Source organism: Macrosteles quadrilineatus, unplaced genomic scaffold (assembly GCF_028750875.1).
Source record: "Macrosteles quadrilineatus isolate MER2022 unplaced genomic scaffold, UCM_ALF_1.0 Scaffold_8__2_contigs__length_117827958, whole genome shotgun sequence".
NCBI lineage: Eukaryota > Metazoa > Arthropoda > Insecta > Hemiptera > Cicadellidae > Macrosteles > Macrosteles quadrilineatus.
The window spans coordinates 69,929,225-69,946,397 of record NW_026542601.1 but is presented as its reverse complement, the minus strand read 5'-3'; the positions used below and the strand labels follow the sequence as shown (position 1 = coordinate 69,946,397).

At 37.3% G+C, this 17,173-nt stretch overlaps 1 protein-coding gene across 3 annotated transcripts in view; it reads right to left on the bottom strand.

The window, feature by feature from the left end:
- Nucleotides 1–6,946, bottom strand: part of LOC128999487 (phospholipid-transporting ATPase ABCA1-like) — a 124,816-nt gene extending 117,870 nt beyond the window's left edge. For 2 of the 3 annotated variants that reach the window (XM_054426039.1, XM_054426041.1), the window contains exons 1-5: nucleotides 6,903–6,946; nucleotides 6,155–6,334; nucleotides 5,059–5,186; nucleotides 3,687–3,854; nucleotides 928–1,086 (exon numbers count right to left, since the gene is read on the bottom strand). In XM_054426039.1, the coding sequence (XP_054282014.1) occupies nucleotides 928–1,086; nucleotides 3,687–3,850 (323 nt within the window). In that variant the 5' untranslated portion in view covers nucleotides 3,851–3,854; nucleotides 5,059–5,186; nucleotides 6,155–6,334; nucleotides 6,903–6,946. Of the gene's footprint in view, nucleotides 1–927; nucleotides 1,087–2,674; nucleotides 2,708–3,686; nucleotides 3,855–5,058; nucleotides 5,187–6,154; nucleotides 6,335–6,902 lie in introns of those variants that run through there. The other variant, XM_054426042.1, reaches the window with a different exon arrangement.
- Nucleotides 6,947–17,173: the final 10,227 nt, after the last annotated feature.

The following is a 17,173-nucleotide window of genomic DNA, read 5'->3' as shown; positions in this document are numbered from 1 at the left end:
AGAATAAAAGCCAACTTCACTTCAAGTATATTCTACTACACCTAACATTCCTTAGAGAGATTATATTGACAACTTTATGGAGGTAATTGATAAGGCTGCTCGAGACAACTAACTGACATCCCCCATGTCATTGAATTCTAGCGTTAACAGTAACCCCACAACCAATTTCTCAAAACTATGATGGAGGGTTGTTCATTGGCACAGAAGTACGATATGAACTGACCCGACGTGACGAAGGAAAAATCAAACTTATACTGTAACGGATATACCTCCCTTTGAAGTTAGGGCGTGTCTTCCCAACAAACAGATATTTTTTTTTTTATAAAATCATACATTAATCTGCATTACACTGATGAAATCACGGAAGTGTTTAAATACAAAAGATCCACCAATACAATTTTAATACTATTTAAAGGTTCTTCCAAAGGAAGAGATACCAGATAACATACTAATAATAACTCCGATGACGTACGGTGTGGGAAATATTTTATTCGTTGAATGATCAACCATTTTTGGTAACTAACGCAATTAATATCATTATTGTTTTTACACTTATTACTCTTTAAAAAAAAAAAAAAAAAACAATGCTAAATGCTCAAAATATGTATAATTTCACTCAATTTATCGCGGTTAGATGAATTAGCGTAAGCCTTGAAAGTAACCGTCAATTTCGACGGGTTTCACCTAGTATAAATTATTTAGAAAGACAATTTTACAATAAGAAATAGGCTACTATAATATTAACTCTCCATTGATTTTCAGAACAAAACTCTAAAAAGAGGAGAGGCCAAGACTTTATCTACGAATAAATAAATCAAATGGAAACGGAAATTCAACACATTCATGATATTTCCTAGAAATTGTAATTTACTAGATGTTCCCTTCCAAAGCAGTTTTTCTCTTCAAATTCATTTGATTTACACTGACCTTATGTATGGTTTGATCATGCGCCACAACGCCCGCATGGGTGGGGAGGATTCTATCTGTTGGAACAGCCAGTTGCAAGCCGGTGTTGTGGTGTTGTCGTACTCGTATTGCTGCTGGGTCATTGTTGAGTCACGCAGCTGTTCGCGCAAGTCGTCAAACCTTAAGACAAATTACAACCCTTAATTTTACTTTTACTCAAATGGCCATTTATTTCATAACCATGGTGGGCTCAAAAATTTCCCTCAGAGTCACTGCAGGTAGGATCATCCTATAACCCCAAGTAAATTTATTTCCAAGTGCTTATCAACCAATAACCAATAAATATGAGCCCAAGTGATCATAACACCAAGATATTTTTAATACAACCTCTCACAACCACAAGTCATCGAAAAGCCAATGAAAATGTGATCATTAAACAAAACTAAGTTCTCACAAAACCAAGTCAATTTATTTCCAAGTAATGGGTGGTCCATAATAACCAAAACATTTTGTTTGGCGACAGCTCAGCTATCATATTTTATTTTAAAAGAAACATTAATGTTTTAAAACTATAAACCAATTAGGCATATCACGACAGTAGGTTGAATATATTAATTGGTTATTAATATTTGCTCATCATTGGCTTAGGTTACTTCATCTTTCAACCTCTCCTTAGGACGTCCAGGCCTTTTTCTATCCTTTTATATCTGGTTTATTGTATTTTATTCCTCCTTATAAAGTTAAATGAATTATTATGATTAATCACTTCTACAAACAAAATGTGAACCTTGTACATAATGTGCCAATAAATATCATTAATTAATTTTTTTTTTAGAACTATGTTTTAAATGCAATTACCAATAAAGAACAAGATAATAACAATCTAGAAAAAGTGGGTCATCACATTTAGTCACGCAAGCTGAATAGAATTTTTAAGATGAACCACTTGTAAAGTAGTTGAAACACTTAATTGTCATCACCGTTATCTACAATCAATACTGCTCAGTTTAAAGCATTATCTCAAACTCAAACATCAAGTGGGTAGGATTGAGAAAAGTTAAAAGAGTAAATCTTTAACAAAATTGCACATGCATAATCAGAATCTTGACATGTCTGAATCAATATGTGTTTCAAGTATCAGCAGTAAAATCAAATCAATGCTACCTGATGCTTTCACAAACGCTACAAATGCAGGCCTGTAACAATATATCTATAGGTACTGATAGAGTTGGATATTGGATGTTGCATTAAATGTTTTAAAGCTCAAAAATGATTTTTCAAGTGATCATTAATGAGAAGTAAATAATTATGTGTAAGTAACCACAGAGAAGGAAGGTAGAGAGGAATCATTCAATGGTGCACTTAAGTGGTGTGCAGCATTAGTCGCTGGTGTCTAAGGCATTGTCCAACACACGCTTCTCCTAACCCTTCTCACACTCCTTTCCCCCCCTGCCATCACGCGCTACAACATTCATACTGGAGGATGACCATCTACTCTATCCTGTGCAATGGGAACTTCCAAACAGTGCTCGCCACTTGGGCTCTTCTTCACTCATCACAATCACATTGCCCTAACGTGCACGTACATTTTCTCTGTACCTTTCTTCTCTGTTAAAGTAACTGAAAATAGCGTTGATTTAGAAGTTTAGTAGCAGATCCAGTATTATGACACAACGTGACCTGTTCACGAGCCTTGCCAGAAATAATATATTTCTTTGTGACATTAGTATACAGTATAGCTTTGTACATCAAACAACAAAAAACTCACTGGGTAGGTTTACTAGCGGCACTGAGCAGTTGGCCTATACTCACTGGGTAGGTTTACTAGCGGCACTGAGCAGTTGGCCTATACTCACTGGGTAGGTTTACTAGCGGCACTGAGCAGTTGGTCTATACTCACTGGGTAGGGTTACTAGCGGCACTGAGCAGTTGGTCTACACTCACTGGGTAGGTTTACTAGCGGCACTGAGCAGTTGGTCTATACTCACTGGGTAGGGTTACTAGCGGCACTGAGCAGTTGGTCTACACTCACTGGGTAGGTTTACTAGCGGCACTGAGCAGTTGGTCTACACTCACTGGGTAGGTTTACTAGCGGCACTGAGCAGTTGGTCTATACTCACTGGGTAGGGTTACTAGCGGCACTGAGCAGTTGGTCTACACTCACTGGGTAGGTTTACTAGCGGCACTGAGCAGTTGGTCTACACTCACTGAGTAGGTTTACTAGCGGCACTGAGCAGTTGGTCTATACTCACTGGGTAGGTTTACTAGCAGCACTGAGCAGTTGGTCTATACTCACTGGGTAGGGTTACTAGCGGCACTGAGCAGTTGGTCTATACTCACTGGGTAGGTTTACTAGCGGCACTGAGCAGTTGGTCTATACTCACTGGGTAGGTTTACTAGCAGCACTGAGCAGTTGGTCTATACTCACTGGGTAGGGTTACTAGCGGCACTGAGCGGTTGGTCTATACTCACTGGGTAGGGTTACTAGCGGCACTGAGCAGTTGGTCTATACTCACTGGGTAGGGTTACTAGCGGCACTGAGCAGTTGGTCTATACTCACTGGGTAGGTTTACTAGCGGCACTGAGCAGTTGGCCTATACTCACTGGGTAGGTTTACTAGCGGCACTGAGCAGTTGGTCTATACTCACTGGGTAGGGTTACTAGCGGCACTGAGCAGTTGGTCTATACTCACTGGGTAGGTTTACTAGCGGCACTGAGCAGTTGGTCTATACTCACTGGGTAGGTTTACTAGCAGCACTGAGCAGTTGGTCTATACTCACTGGGTAGGTTTACTAGCGGCACTGAGCAGTTGGCCTATAAGGTCGCCTGAATGGTTTCCACAGAAGAATCTGTTGAACATGACAATTGCTTGGTCCGTCTGTGAAATGTTTGCTGCAGTCATCTGACTACTTAGTTCTGTGAACTCCATACTCAACGCTGACATCTCCCTAGATACACCAATAAATCGTAATTAGAACAATTTTAAAGCAAATATTCATTAAAACCCCCTTTATTCAATTATATTACAAGAATGAATGATGTCACATTTCATTTATTACACTGTATATACAAATGGAAATTAAATAAAAGTACGTCAGGTTGGTAAAATAATTAAATACATTTTCAGTACAGCGATGAAAATCCGATGCTCAGTCATCCGAAACAATGGTTGACTGACGTTGGTTACCTAAAAGGTTAATCACCGCAAGAAATGCGTATGGGTGTTGCCCCAATCATGAGAGTTTATGACTTGAGTCACCAAGACAGTAAATCTCATGGATGTTGCTACAACCGCAAAAGACAATTGAAGTCAGTAAAAATTACATATAACCAAGTAAAAAAAGTTTTAATTTTATCAATCAAAGTAAAAATATTGTATTTTATTTATACCCTCAATTACCAGCCATACCAAAAATTCTGTTATCCAAAAAAAACCCCAATCTAACACTTTTTTGGATAATCAACTCTCTAATGTACTTATAAAATATGAAAACAAAGATTAATTAGTTTATATGACATATAACTTTTTTTTAAATAAACATTTATCGATTTATTACTTTGTAACAGTTTCACGTAATTTGTGGTAAAATCTTTTATCATAAAATATAAAGGCGAAATATGAAGGCAATAAAATATTTTTTGTCCTACAGTAGACTCCCTCTTATCCGGACTCCTAGGGACCGAGGCTAGTCCGTATAACGGGTTTTCCGGTTAAACCGACATCCCCAAAGACTCATTAAAACGGACCATTTAAATGCATACTGTATACAGTAGTTGACTTAAATTTAGGAGAGCATTGTATTTAGACATGTGATCACTAGTCTCAAATCATTCCCACGAGAGCAGTCATTTCATTACCGCCCACTTCCTGCCGATCTAGTCCGGTTAAACCGATGTGCTGATAAAAATTGTCCGGTTAAAGAGATCTCATTTCCCCCGAGTGTAGTCCGGTTAAACCGATGTCCGGTTAAAAGGTATCTGGATAAGGGGAGTCTACTGTACCATAAAATAGCACTTCATTGTCTTAAGACTAAAAATTGTTACAATTTAAAGTCCTTTAAGTTTCTGACTTTATACATTATGCACATTTCCACTTGCCATATTTATCCACTTTCTCAGTATGCTACATGATGATAAAAGTCTGCTACTCACCGAACAGCTTGAGTGTAGTTTTCTACAGTGATGAATTCTCGCAACACTTGGGTTGAGATATTTCTTAGCTCCAACCAATCGCTCCAGGATAAATTTCCGTTAAGATTACTTTCTACATATTTAACAATCTGAAAATATGTGCCTTGATTAATTGACCCTAAATTAATGATCATCACTCTCTTAAGATTTAACAACAAGGTTAGTAGTAGGGGGTGTGTGAGTACCCTAGTATATGTAGGGCATTTTTATATACTCAGAAGTTTGGGCGAGTACATAAGACTATTGAAGACAGTTGAGTAGAGTAGGGAGTAAAAATATTTGATAAACTCAGACTTTTTTAAAGTTTTATTAATTCTCTCTTCCCTTTATTACAAAGAGATGATAATAAAAACTGTTATTTAAGTATAGTATTTAAAAATATGTAAGTGATAGATTAGAACTTGTAAGCTGGTCAAGTAAGGCATGACCAAGAATCACTACTACTCGACTTAACTCGATACTCGAGTGGCTGTTTCAAAATTCAACTTAACTAGACTTCTAAAGTTACTAGTCTAGTCGCCCATCGTGGGTTGGTATTTAGTATTGATTTAAAGTTTGATAAACAGCTCCCAAAATATCAATAGTTAAGAAATAGCTATTCTATTATAAGTTAGAGAATGTTCCCAAAACAAAGTAAAACCAATTAAGCAACTTAGGCTTATACAAGTTTAAAACAATTATTGTTACTATTTTGTTATAGTGACACACCGGGGGTTGTCTGTTATAACCAACAGTCATTATGGTCTTTATGGTCATTATGTAACTTATCTTGTTATTTTTTTATGTATTCATTCTGCTCATGTGCTTAAAAACACATATATTTTGTAAATGGTGTATCTGTTGATATGGATAAATAATTAAATAAATATCCACCACACCAGGATGGATAAGGTTAGGTTTCATTTCAAATTTTTGGTTGCTTAAAACCTAACTTGATGTGGTCAGTATAACAGAAGAATACCAAATTGTTTATTTTATAATTTATCATTTTTAAGTTAGAATCGAAGCTAATCAAAGATTTCTAATATTGAGTACCTACTTATTGATGCAGTTTTACCTCATCATAGACTCCTGATGCAGTGAGAGATTGCCTGAAGATGGAGTATAAAGCTTCTGCTTGTTCTGTTGGCAATTTACACAGCTGATCAAAAACAGCAGACGGCACATTTGCAACTAATTTCAGCTGACTTTCGCAAAGCAGCTGAGAAACATTACTTTGTAGAAGACCCACAAGGCCCTGCAATTAGAAAAATATTTTTGCTATACATGTATCTGGTTAATTTTATCGTGTATTTAAAAGATACAATCCAACGTACAATTCCTGTATTTTCCTGCCGATACTTAAAGAATTACCATAAGATATTTCTCACCGCTTAACTTAAACTAAACTTGTATGTAGATTCTATAAGCTATTACTTGTGTAAAACCCATATACAATTACTGCATTGAAATTCTCCTTCAGATTAGCAACAAACTTATGATGGATATTAAAGGGAAATAAAACATCCACATTTTAAACAAAATTCCAATATTATTTTTAGAAATTTACGCCGCCGAACAAAAAACCTGTATAATGGCCGCAGATTACGTATTTACAGTTGCGTAGACACCCTGAGTTTTGAACTAGTCTTATCCGGCATTAAAAAACAGCATCTTACATCTAAGATCTACTTTCTACAATATTACTTGGTCATTGTTTGCCCACATAATACGCAACCAATTATGATCAAAACTCAAAAGTAAACTGTTTTGGAAATTAGAAATTAAAAGATTTTACTATTTTGGAGGATTTTACTCAAACTAACCAAGGTTAAATTTTGAGGAGCAAAGTCAGCTCCAAGAAGCGAATCCACAGAGTCTTCAGGCAGGGATATGTTTTGTCGATATATTTCTCTCTTCACCCAACCAGTGTTATTGAGAAGTTCTGGAATTCTTACTCTGCCTGGAAATAATAAATGTTCTGTAATAAGAAATATTGATTTATATACAGTAAATCCTCTTTTAATTTGCCTCAGGATAATAGTTTATTGGGTTAAAGACCTCTAACTAAACACTGTTCAAATATTTTTGTCCCGTCCTTATTTTACATTTTTTAAATGGTCTCAATATCAATAATTAAAAATCCAGAATACTTCTACAACCCAGATTATATTGGAATAATACCAATAATATTAATAATAATGGTAATGATAACAAATGACTCAACGTATTACGTCATTTTACAACCATCAATAAAAATAAAAATTCATTGTAAAATTTTGTTTTCGATTGATAAGTTGCTGTACAAAAATGTTTATGCAGTCACATTTCTAAAATCATGAATATGAACTGCAGTCTTGAGGACATCATCACTGTCTTCTGCGACATGAATTTTTTGCAAAGCTATTAAGGAACGCGGCAGCGTTCCGCCCCGCCAAGTCCCCCAGCGGTACACAGCTGCTGCAGTGTATATATACATGACGTGACAAAGTGGCTTTTTTACTCGTCTATAGCTCTGAAGAAACAAAAGCTATTAAAATAATTGTTCATCTACTGGATAGGGGCAATCATTCTCAACAAAATAAAAAAAAGAATTTAAAAAACGGTTGTGTTTGAGCAAAGAAAAACTAGTTTGAAAATTCACAAATTTTCCGTGTTCTCCTTCTTCTCCTTAAATGTTGACGGACCTACAGCCCAAACCACTGGCTCAATTTTAATGTTCTTTATGTTGTGTGAAAGCCCTTAGCGTGTAGATGTGCCTTTTGAGGGTCTCAAGTCGGTACGTTGACCCATAAACCCTTGGCAAGCCCTCAAAGTACGATTTTGGCCCATTTAAATAACATGGGATTAAAATCAAAACAAATCAAAATAAAAAGAAGGACCAGCTGCGATTAAATATCAATAAATTTAAATGTTAGAGAAATTTATAGGAACAGCTGATAATTATTTTAAAACTTTTATAAAGTATTTTTTTCAGGTATACCGAATGATTTGAACTACTTACTATATAAAATTACTTAGAGCAGAGATATTCCCCCCGTGACGGTTCCAAGGGGGGGGGCTACAGGGGCTAAAGCCCCCCCTCCTTGGACCCTGGAAAAATAAATTTAAACGTTCATTTCGTCCTTAAAACACGCAATGTCTTAAACACACATCAATGTAGATTTTATTAAACTTAATAAGCGATAGCAGGAGTAGTATTAAGTTCCACATAGATCAACTTTGTGGACAATAGCACAGCAAATAAAACAATATTAGGCAATTGAAAGTTAGTTAGTTGGACACAATTATATACATTAATATGGCTTTAGAAAGTCAGTAAACAGCTTTTAGGACAATATTGCCGTAGCCTACAATATGTTTTGAGATTTTATGAATGCAATCGTCATAGTTAGTATTAAAATGTCTACTTATTCATGACAAATAAAAATGGGGAAATGGGAGGTTTTGCACACAGTTCTAGACGTTAACACTGGCTGTAGAAAGTCACCCAAGGGCTCAATTTACACTAGTCTTTAGATATACGGGTTTAATTATCAGAACACTTATGTAACACCAACGCATTGCCAGTAATGTTGGAATTCACTTCAATATTAGGTTGAATTCTATTTAAGTTGGTAAAAGCTTTAAAAACGTTAAAACAGAGGGCTATTACTTTCAACACCTTTATTTACAATTGAACTCACAACAATAAGCATTTAAATCATAATTAAATCTTAGCAATGAAATATAAAGTACAAAGAATAAAATATATTCATCTGCCCGAATTTTAAGTCAACTATAAATTGGTGCTAAGTAGGCCACCAGATGCAATCACATTTTATACATATGTTTCTATATAATTATATACTAGGATACTAGCTAAATTATTTAACTTAAGTCTTTTAAAATTGTATTAATAATTTTAACAGCTGTAAATAAAACGTGTTTGTTGTCTTTTTCATGTTTACAAAAAGAGCAGCATCGTTTATGTGTAGTGAAGAGATCTAGTTTAAGAACATTGAGAACATTTCTTAGGACCATTTGGTAAGATACCATGGCTATGTTTTAATTGCATTAAACTTTCTTTCTAATCCATCTATCAATCTAATCTATCATCAGTATGCCTTCTAAAGAAAGACTGGCAAGAAAAAGAAAACAAGAATGGTATTTAGATAACGCCCCTGCTATAAAAAAAAGAAAAACAGAAGAAGCTAGCATACAATCCACTAATAAGAGTTCTACTTTTAAAGCTTGGTACCTTGAACATGCTAAAGGAGAAAAATCCAAAGCGAGAAAACGTTATCTAGCTAATATTGAAACTGAGAGGTTAAGAACACGTGTGCAGTACAGTGCTAATCCTGAACCTCGCAGAGCTAGGTTGCGGCAACAATATTCTGCTAATCCTGAGCCACACAAGGCTAGAATGCGTCAGAAATACTCTACTGATCCAGAATATTATAAAGCTAAAAAACGTTTAAACTACGGTGCAAAACAAGAAATGAAACAATCTAATCGCAGGAGACGTTACAAAGTACTTCGTGCTAAATACCCTGGCCACTTTCGCTTGCGATATAAACTTAAGGTTTTTCACGAAAGGGTGCAAAAGTGTGCAGCCTATCAAAGCCGACGCTTTTTAAATAGATCTGATGGGAAAAGAAAATCAGTAAAAAATGTAAAAAGGAAAACCAAAAAAAGTGTTGCAGCTTCACATATTTTCTTGGGGAAAATAAATTGTGAGAAAATAGCCAGACTTATAGCAAAGAAAATACCTGAACAAGGTTATACTAAAAGGTTGCTAAGAGCTAAAGAGCTCTTGAAATGGGTGTTGCATGCTTATAAAAATTACAAAAACAATTTCCTTAAGCTATTTGTTAGCCTGCAAAATCGTGCTAAAGAGTCTCTTGCTAAGCTATCTGCAACAAGCACGTTTGAGGACAATGTTGATGCGTTGTGTGGGCACAGTCTTCATGTTTCCACGTCGGAGCCTTATTTCTGGGAGTTTACCTATAGAGTGTTTCCTGGTAAACAAATAACTGTTGGTAACGAGCCCAGCACAGCTCATAGTTCACCAAAGAAAAAGTGGAAATGCAACTCAGATATATGCTTCATTGAGCCTGACCACTTAGAGAAACTTAAATCTCTTTACAATGAAATAGTTTCAAGCTCTCTCACTAAAGGTTCTAAGCTTATTGTCAGCATGGGAGAGCACTCATATCAAAGTGGTGTATCATCTCGTGTAGGTGTTCATCCTCACTCTTTGGACTGTTACTCAGGAGCATGTGTTTCGAAACTTCCTTTTCTGAGAACAATCTATCCTCACTTTCCTGCAATTCGTAGTCTTGTCTCCAAAATTTACCGACTGTTGAAAATAGCTAAGAAGATTATGCTAATTAAAAATGGCATTCTTAACGTGCAGGCAAACGTGTTGTTTTCGATAGAAAGGGAATTTAAAGAGCAAACAAAAGCCTTTCTTACAGATGACACAAGTGAAAGCAAGGTCCCTGAATCTGAGTCTCAGTTGTTTGCAAAATATCACAAAGCATTTGAGGCATTGGAGAAGCGATCTTCTGAAACGCCAGTGTTTCCCTGTGTCTCATGCGATAAGTTGTTCAGTAAACAGCAAGTAAGCCTGTTGAAAAACCTAAAAAATCAAATTGTAGGACACATATGGCAAAGAATAAAAGACATAAAGAAAGAAGAGTGCAAAACGGGATGGATTTGTCGAGGCTGCCTTGAAAAACTAAGGAAAGGTCAGATGCCTCCTACTTGCATTCTTAACGATCTCTATGTTTGTGCGCAGCCGAAAGAGCTAACTTGCCTTAAAAGTTATGAAAAAGTCTTAATTCAGAGAGCCAAAGCATTTCAGGTTGTTACAAAAATGAACACAGTTGGAAAAAGAACAAGTCGAGCTCAGCAACAAATTTCCAAAGTCGTGGGAAGAAGTTTTCATTTGCCACTACCCCTTCAAGAAACCCTGCAAAAATTGCCCAAACCAAGTGACCCTCTGAATCCAAACCACGAGCTGTACGTTTTGGTCAGAGGGGTACCAACCAAAGCAAAGAATGTTTGGCAAATGTTGGTTAGTGTGGATAAGGTACACGCAGCCTTAAGTTTCTTAAAGAAAAACAACGCTCATTATGGTAGCATCGTACTACCTACAGATCCAGAAGGACTCTTCAACCTTAATGATGACACAAATTTATTTCAATCTACCCATCAAAACGAACTGCCACCTCAGGAAATACTACATAGACGTGCTATATTAACTCAGGTAACTCACGAGGAATGGGATTCAGAAGAGTCTCACTATACAATCCACGCTCTTCATGAATCAAAATCTTATAGTGATGACACCGAGCTCTATGAGATGCTGAAAGTGAATGAACCTCCGATTAGTCATGAAAACAAAGAGATTGACGCGCTTTGTTTCCCTGATTTGTATCCCGAAGGTAAATTTGGCCAGTTTCATTCCAGAGAAACTAAACTCTCTTCTGCTGAATTTATCAAATGTCGGTTGCTTTCAAAGCATTCTCAGTTCAGACTGAATCAGCAGTACCTTTTTTATTTGCTGCACGATGCAAACCTTCGGCAGTTAAGACAAGGAGTATTCCACAAGCTCAACGTCACTGGATTCAGTGGCTCTCTTAGTGCTAGAGACTGTTTGAACAACCTTGCATCGGGAGAATTAGAGGGGAACCTGACATCAGTATTCTCCAAACTCAGGAACACTAGCCAGTACTGGATACAGCCTAGAAATGATGTCAATTGCATGGCTCAGCATTATGGACCAGCTACATGGTTTTTAACCATAAGCCCAAGCGATTGGAACTGGGATGACATGGCATTGTTCATTAGGGAAGTTAACCGGAGTGTTCCAGGCGCAGAAAAAAAACAAACTAGTGAACTTGTGGATATGGATCCTATCAGTGCGTCACGGTTTATCCATATAAAGTTCAAGGCAATGTTGGATTTTATTGTCTCTGATGCTGCTCCTTTAGGAAAAGTAAGTCACTACTTCTACAGGCGAGAATACCAAAGCAGAGGTCTCCAACATTTCCATCTTCTTCTGTGGGTAGAAAATGCTCCTGTAATGGGGACGTCCAGCAACGCAGAAGTAGCCGACTTTATCCTTAAGTACATTACTTGCAAGGTTCCAAATGCATCCGTTTCACCTACTCTCAACAACAGAGTTAAAAGTTACCAAATGCATCACCACAACTCGTATTGTATGCGGACAAAGAAAACCAAAACCGGGTTTCGTAAGGCTTGTCGTTTCGGGTTCCCCCGGCCAATCACAGGGAATCTTGTTCTGCGTGACGTTGTCGAGTCTGTAGCTGGCAGAAAAGCTCTCAAGTCTAAGTCACGTCTTTATGACCTACCCAGAACACCAAGCGAGAGCTTTGTCAATGACTACAACCCGGCCGTGTTGCTAGCTTGGAATGGAAACGTGGACATCCAGTATGTAGGCGAAAGCACTTCTATCCTACATTGGTATGTCACAAAGTACACTACCAAAAGTGAACAAAGTCATGCTGGCCAAGTTTTTACAGAGATTAATTCTACAAAATCATTAGCTAGTAGACTGTTTAACGTTGGCCTTAGAGCTTTAAACAACCGTGAGTGTGGTTCTTTAGAAGCTAGTGACACACTGTTGGGCATTCCATTGTACGGCACGGACCCGGAGACAACAATAAGATGGTTGGATGTAGGCATGACCAGACGCAAAAGACTACAAAAAATCGACAAGATACGAAGTATGGACCCAAGTTCAACGAACATATTCTACGAGTCGTGGGTTGATGACCACTACCCAACTAGACCAGACGAACTAGAAGATATGAACTTATACGACTTTGTGAGATGGTACGATATAGCTGCTCAACCACCTAAAGGCGACCGTGAAGTGCATAAGTTGAATTCAGGCAAATTCCTCACTAAAAGAGTCAGACCATGCTTACTGAATCACTATAAGTACAGCCCCACTCAGGATCCTGAAAAATACTACCATGCATTACTTCTTATGTTTCTTTGTTGGAGATCTACTGATGAGCTGAAAGAGTCTCATGAAACATACACAGATGCTTTTATGGCCAAGCGGACACTTCTCACTCAAGCCTTCAACTATGACAAACGTTTAAAAGACATTATTGCGGCATCGGAGAATGCAAGAGACAAAATTCAAAACCGAGTTGAAGAGATCAATGCAGAAGAAGGAGAGGTTGCTGATCCATCCAATATAGCCTTTCAGCCCTTTAATGAACCTGTCCCCGCATCCCAGCCTGTCAGGGACAGCAATTGGTCGCCGAATGACGAGCCGTTTGAGAAAAAATACCAAAAACTCAATGACGACCAAAAGAGAGTGTTTGATTATGTCAAACGAGTTGTTGCAAACTCTGATGGGACAGATAAATTTCTCAGACATTTTGTAAGTGGTGTGGGAGGTACTGGTAAGAGTTTTCTCATAAAAACTATCAGCTCTTGGACTAAAAAATGTCTTCAAGCCTCTACATCAATATCAGCTCCCACAGGACTAAGTGCTTACAACATCAATGGTTCTACGATCTACAAAGTGTTTCAGCTGCCAGTTGAGCATGGAAAAACTCCAAAGTACAAAGCTCTTACTGATGATGTTTTAAAAATGTTGAGATCCAACCTGAAAGATGTGGTGCTCTTCATAATAGACGAAGTGTCCATGGTCTCCAATCTAACATTGATGTACATAAATCTCAGATTGTGTGAAATATTCAACACCTCAGACCAAAGTAACGGCTGGTTTGGTAAAAAACATATACTGCTCTTTGGAGACCTTTTACAACTTCCACCAGTACACGAAGACTCCCCATTCATTGAACTTGACAGTAGCAAACTTAGTTCTTTTGTTGGCTCTCTGTCTTGTGTTAACATCTGGTCTGAACAGTTCTCTTATGATGAACTTACTACAAACATGCGACAAGCTCAAGATTCTAAGTTTGCTGATGTGTTAAGCAAAGTCAGAGTAGGCAATATGACCGTTGAGGACATCCGTCTAATTGAAAGCAAGAAAATACATCTTAATGGAAAAACTGCTTGTGAAAACCTTTCTCTATTAGGAGATTACTTGTCTGCTTTACCCAACAATTCTGTGTGTCTTTGTTCAACTGGTTACCAATGCTCCATAATAAATGATGAAATGGTCAATAGAATAAGTGGTCCTGTCGTTAACTTGGTTGCAAAAGACTCAGTTACTGTCTACCTCGTCAACAAAACAAAGTTAAAAAGATACTGTCCTCTTACAACTCTGACTGCAGCAGAACGGCTGGTATGGAGAAAATTATTCCTATTAAGGTTGGTGCTAAAGTTATGTTGCTTAGAAACATTGACGTCACTGTGGGGCTAGTTAACTCCGCCATTGGAACAGTAACGGGGTTGAGGTTTAATACAGACAATTCTGATGACGTAGACTCAGTGACAATTAACTTTGATTGTGGCATTACCCATCACCTACAGCGAGTAAACGTCAAGTTTCAAGTTATGGATAACGCATTTATGTATCGAGAGCAATTCCCGATATCGATGTCCTACGCGGTTACAATTCACAAATGCCAGGGCCTCAGATTAAATAGCGTAATAATTGATATTGGGGAGTCCATATTTACATGTGGCCAATCATATGTTGCCTTGTCACGAGTGACTTCATTAGAAGGGCTTCATCTTATTAACTTTAACCCAAGAGATGTGAAGCCTCAGAAATCCGCCATTCTCGAATACAACAGACTAAGGCAGAAGTACCGGTCTGACCTTCCACTTTACAACACAAGTTGTGACTCCTCTTCGGATCCTTATGTGAGAGACAGGAAGTGGTGCCAGACCAAAAATGTCGAAAAAGTGCAGGATGAGAGTACAAAACCGGTACCCTCTGCAAAGACTACCGGAAGATCGAGAGTTCAGTCAACTTTAGCATTAAAATTTATTTTTTTTTTCAGAGAAAAGAGTATTTTTATTTGAACGGTTAATTTTCTACAAAAATAAATAAAATCTAACAAAAAACCACTAAGTGGTAACACTTTCCCCGCCAAGTCAGCAATCCAAAAAAGATAATAAATCATTACTTTTTCCGCCAAGAAAAACAATGTAATGTATGTAAGTTTGGCAACTTGGCGGCAGACTTTTGCTTGGTTTTTTTTTTTCATTTAAGTTACGTTCGTGGATAATTTCACAAATCAACTTCTCTAATTAATTAGTCCAACTAAGTATAATAATTTCGAGGTAATCAGTAAATATAAAACCATCACTATTATGATTTTATGAAATGTGGCACAAATAAGGTCAAGTTTTGTAAAATAAGCTGTCACCTAGCAATGTACTAATGGGAGAGATACTTGCTCAATGAAACTAGTTTTATGGTATTTTTAAAGTGATCGAGCAAAAGTCTGCCAGCAAGTTGCCAAACTTACATACATTACATTGTTTTTCTTGGCGGAAAAAGTAATGATTTATTATCTTTTTTGGATTGCTGACTTGGCGGGGAAAGTGTTACCACTTAGTGGTTTTTTGTTAGATCATCATTACTGCCTGTAATCACAGCAAAATCATTTACCTACATTCCCCTTGATCACAAAGACATCGCAATCATGCTATAGGAACAAAGCAGGGCCTAATAACAAATAAACCGAAACAGATATTTTTCATATATTATTTGTAGTGATGGGCCGATTCCGATTCTCGATTCCAAAATACTCTCGATTCCGCCGGAATCGAATCGAGCATTCGATTCGAATCTCCGTGGGTTTGGGATCGATTCTAACTGTCTTCGATTCTTTCATAAAATTGGTTAAAATCAGCCACAAACGTCATATAAAGCAACAAAGAAACAAAATAAATTCAGATTGCTAATGATTTGCTTGCAACTCTGAGCAAACAACAAGTTCTGGTCGTATCGGCACTAAGTCAGCGAGACTAGAGCGAGCGTATTGCAAATGAAATAATAGATGCGAACTCAATACAGAGGCTTAGTACAATGAGAAACAGTTAACCGATGGGAATTGGAGATTCGGGCAAACTGGACTGGAGCGAGTAAGCATTGCGTCACAGCTCACAAGACATACAAGGAAAGGATGAGCATCGATTTAGATCAACCAGCGGTACCAAGGCTACTAACCACGAATACTAGAAAAGTAGAAAAATACTGTTATGGATCATAAACATAAACAAATGACATTTTTGGCCCGAAAATAAACATTATTTCACATTGCTTAAAAGGAACTGCCAAACCCTAAACATATGTTCAATGCTATTCGTATAGGATTCGGGCCAACGACGTCATTTGTTTATGTTCATGATCCATACCGGTATTTTTCTAGTATTCGTGCTACTAACTGAAGCATTGCATCGGTACAACGATGTTATCAGTAACCGATAACATCGTTGTGAAAAAATCGATGTTTTTGGCCTTTGGGACTAAGACATAGATTTTTTTCTTCAATTTTTCGTCTGGTCTCTGTACTCTCCAGTAACGGAAAGCATCGATATCTCAATATACTTGGTCAAAAACATCGATGTGAAAAACAACGAAAATCGATAGAAAAAATCGGTGATGCGAAAACATCGACTATCGATGCTCATCCCTAAACAGAGCCGACTGCTGAGCTACCATTCATTACCAAAGTCTAACAAAACACTTCTATTCGTATTCGTCGGTCCGTCGGTCCCGAAACGTCACTACTGAACGAGACTAGAGCGATCGTCCTTTTTATTTAGCCTAAAAGCGACTTGGGAATATAATTTTGTACAGTGAATTGGAAGGTTTTAACAACCTATAAATGTTCAAGTGCGTGAAATTGTAAATAAACTTGTTTAGTGTTGCAATCAACGGGTAAATCTTCGAACACTGGGTATTTTAATGGCCGATAGGCAGAGTCGTCAATTTTTAAGATCAAATTAAACCCCAAAAGTAATACGTATTGAACTTGCCTTGTTTTTAGTTATCGTATTGTGATTGTTAGTTTTGTTCACGTTGAGTGGTAATTGTAAACTTGTAGGCCTATAAGCTCTAGGCCTATATTTAAAAGTAAAAGTCATTGTTAAAAATGTTTGAAAAATGTGCTGTAGGTTTAATTTTACGGTTTACGTTCATTCG